Raw genomic sequence first — 802 nt, 5'->3', positions numbered from 1 at the left:
GTTTTGAAATAAACAACCTAAACTCAACAACATCAACCTAGTGCATCATCATCATCCAACTTATAAGTGAAGAAAAGCTTTTCTCCTGGCGTCGTGAACTACGTGAAAGCGTTTGTTGATTAAAAATTGGTAGGCAATAATATAAAATTTTTAAAAACCAACTTCATTCAACTTTTAATCACAATGCAATAATTCATTTCAATGCATTCAAAAAAAGTAAGCATTTTATTTAAGAAAAATGTGAATCAAAGAAGAATATGTAAAAATGATTACAATTTAAACTTGGAGATGAAGATATATATATATATATATATATATATATATATATATATGTAGGGCTTTTCGTCGATTCTGCTAATCACGCTGCTCCCACAATGCTGTTACATTTAGTTGTAGTTTCATTTTGTAAAAACTCGATAGACTGAATGATGGCAATGGAAGCTAAAAAGAAAATTAATTTTCCACCAATTGACAATTTTACCGTTGGGCGGACGGTTGGAATCGAAGCACAAGCGCTTGCGTTTCGTTGAGCATTAGGCGCTTCAAATTCATCGACTCGCCTGGTTTGTAATGATTGTTCGAGTCTAATACCACTTCAGCTTCAGAGATGTGATCATCAACTGCGGATAGATCGGCACAAACTGTCTCACTTGAACGATTCAAATTCAGTACAATAACATACGTAGGAGAGCCGGTTTTGAAGCGGGTGAATGCAAATACTGTCTGTGAAGGACAAGGAACAAGCTGAAAGTTGTCGGATGATTCAGCGAACACTGCAGAAGAGCGAAGCTGAATCAAACGT

The 802-nt window shown here is 35.4% G+C and overlaps 1 protein-coding gene across 1 annotated transcript; it reads right to left on the bottom strand.

The window, feature by feature from the left end:
- Nucleotides 1-477: 477 nt before the first annotated feature.
- On the bottom strand, nt 478-789 carry Tsp_14137 (putative maltase H; the record flags this gene model as incomplete). Its single annotated transcript, XM_003366775.1, has 1 exon — nt 478-789. A coding segment is annotated over one exon (312 nt), but the record flags the coding sequence as incomplete, so codon positions are not given.
- Between the last annotated feature and the right edge of the window lie 13 nt (nt 790-802).

Source organism: Trichinella spiralis, assembly GCF_000181795.1.
Source record: "Trichinella spiralis strain ISS 195 chromosome Unknown Scfld5425, whole genome shotgun sequence".
NCBI lineage: Eukaryota > Metazoa > Nematoda > Enoplea > Trichinellida > Trichinellidae > Trichinella > Trichinella spiralis.
The sequence above is the reverse complement of the archived record's forward strand: the minus strand, read 5'-3'. Positions and strand labels throughout refer to the sequence as shown.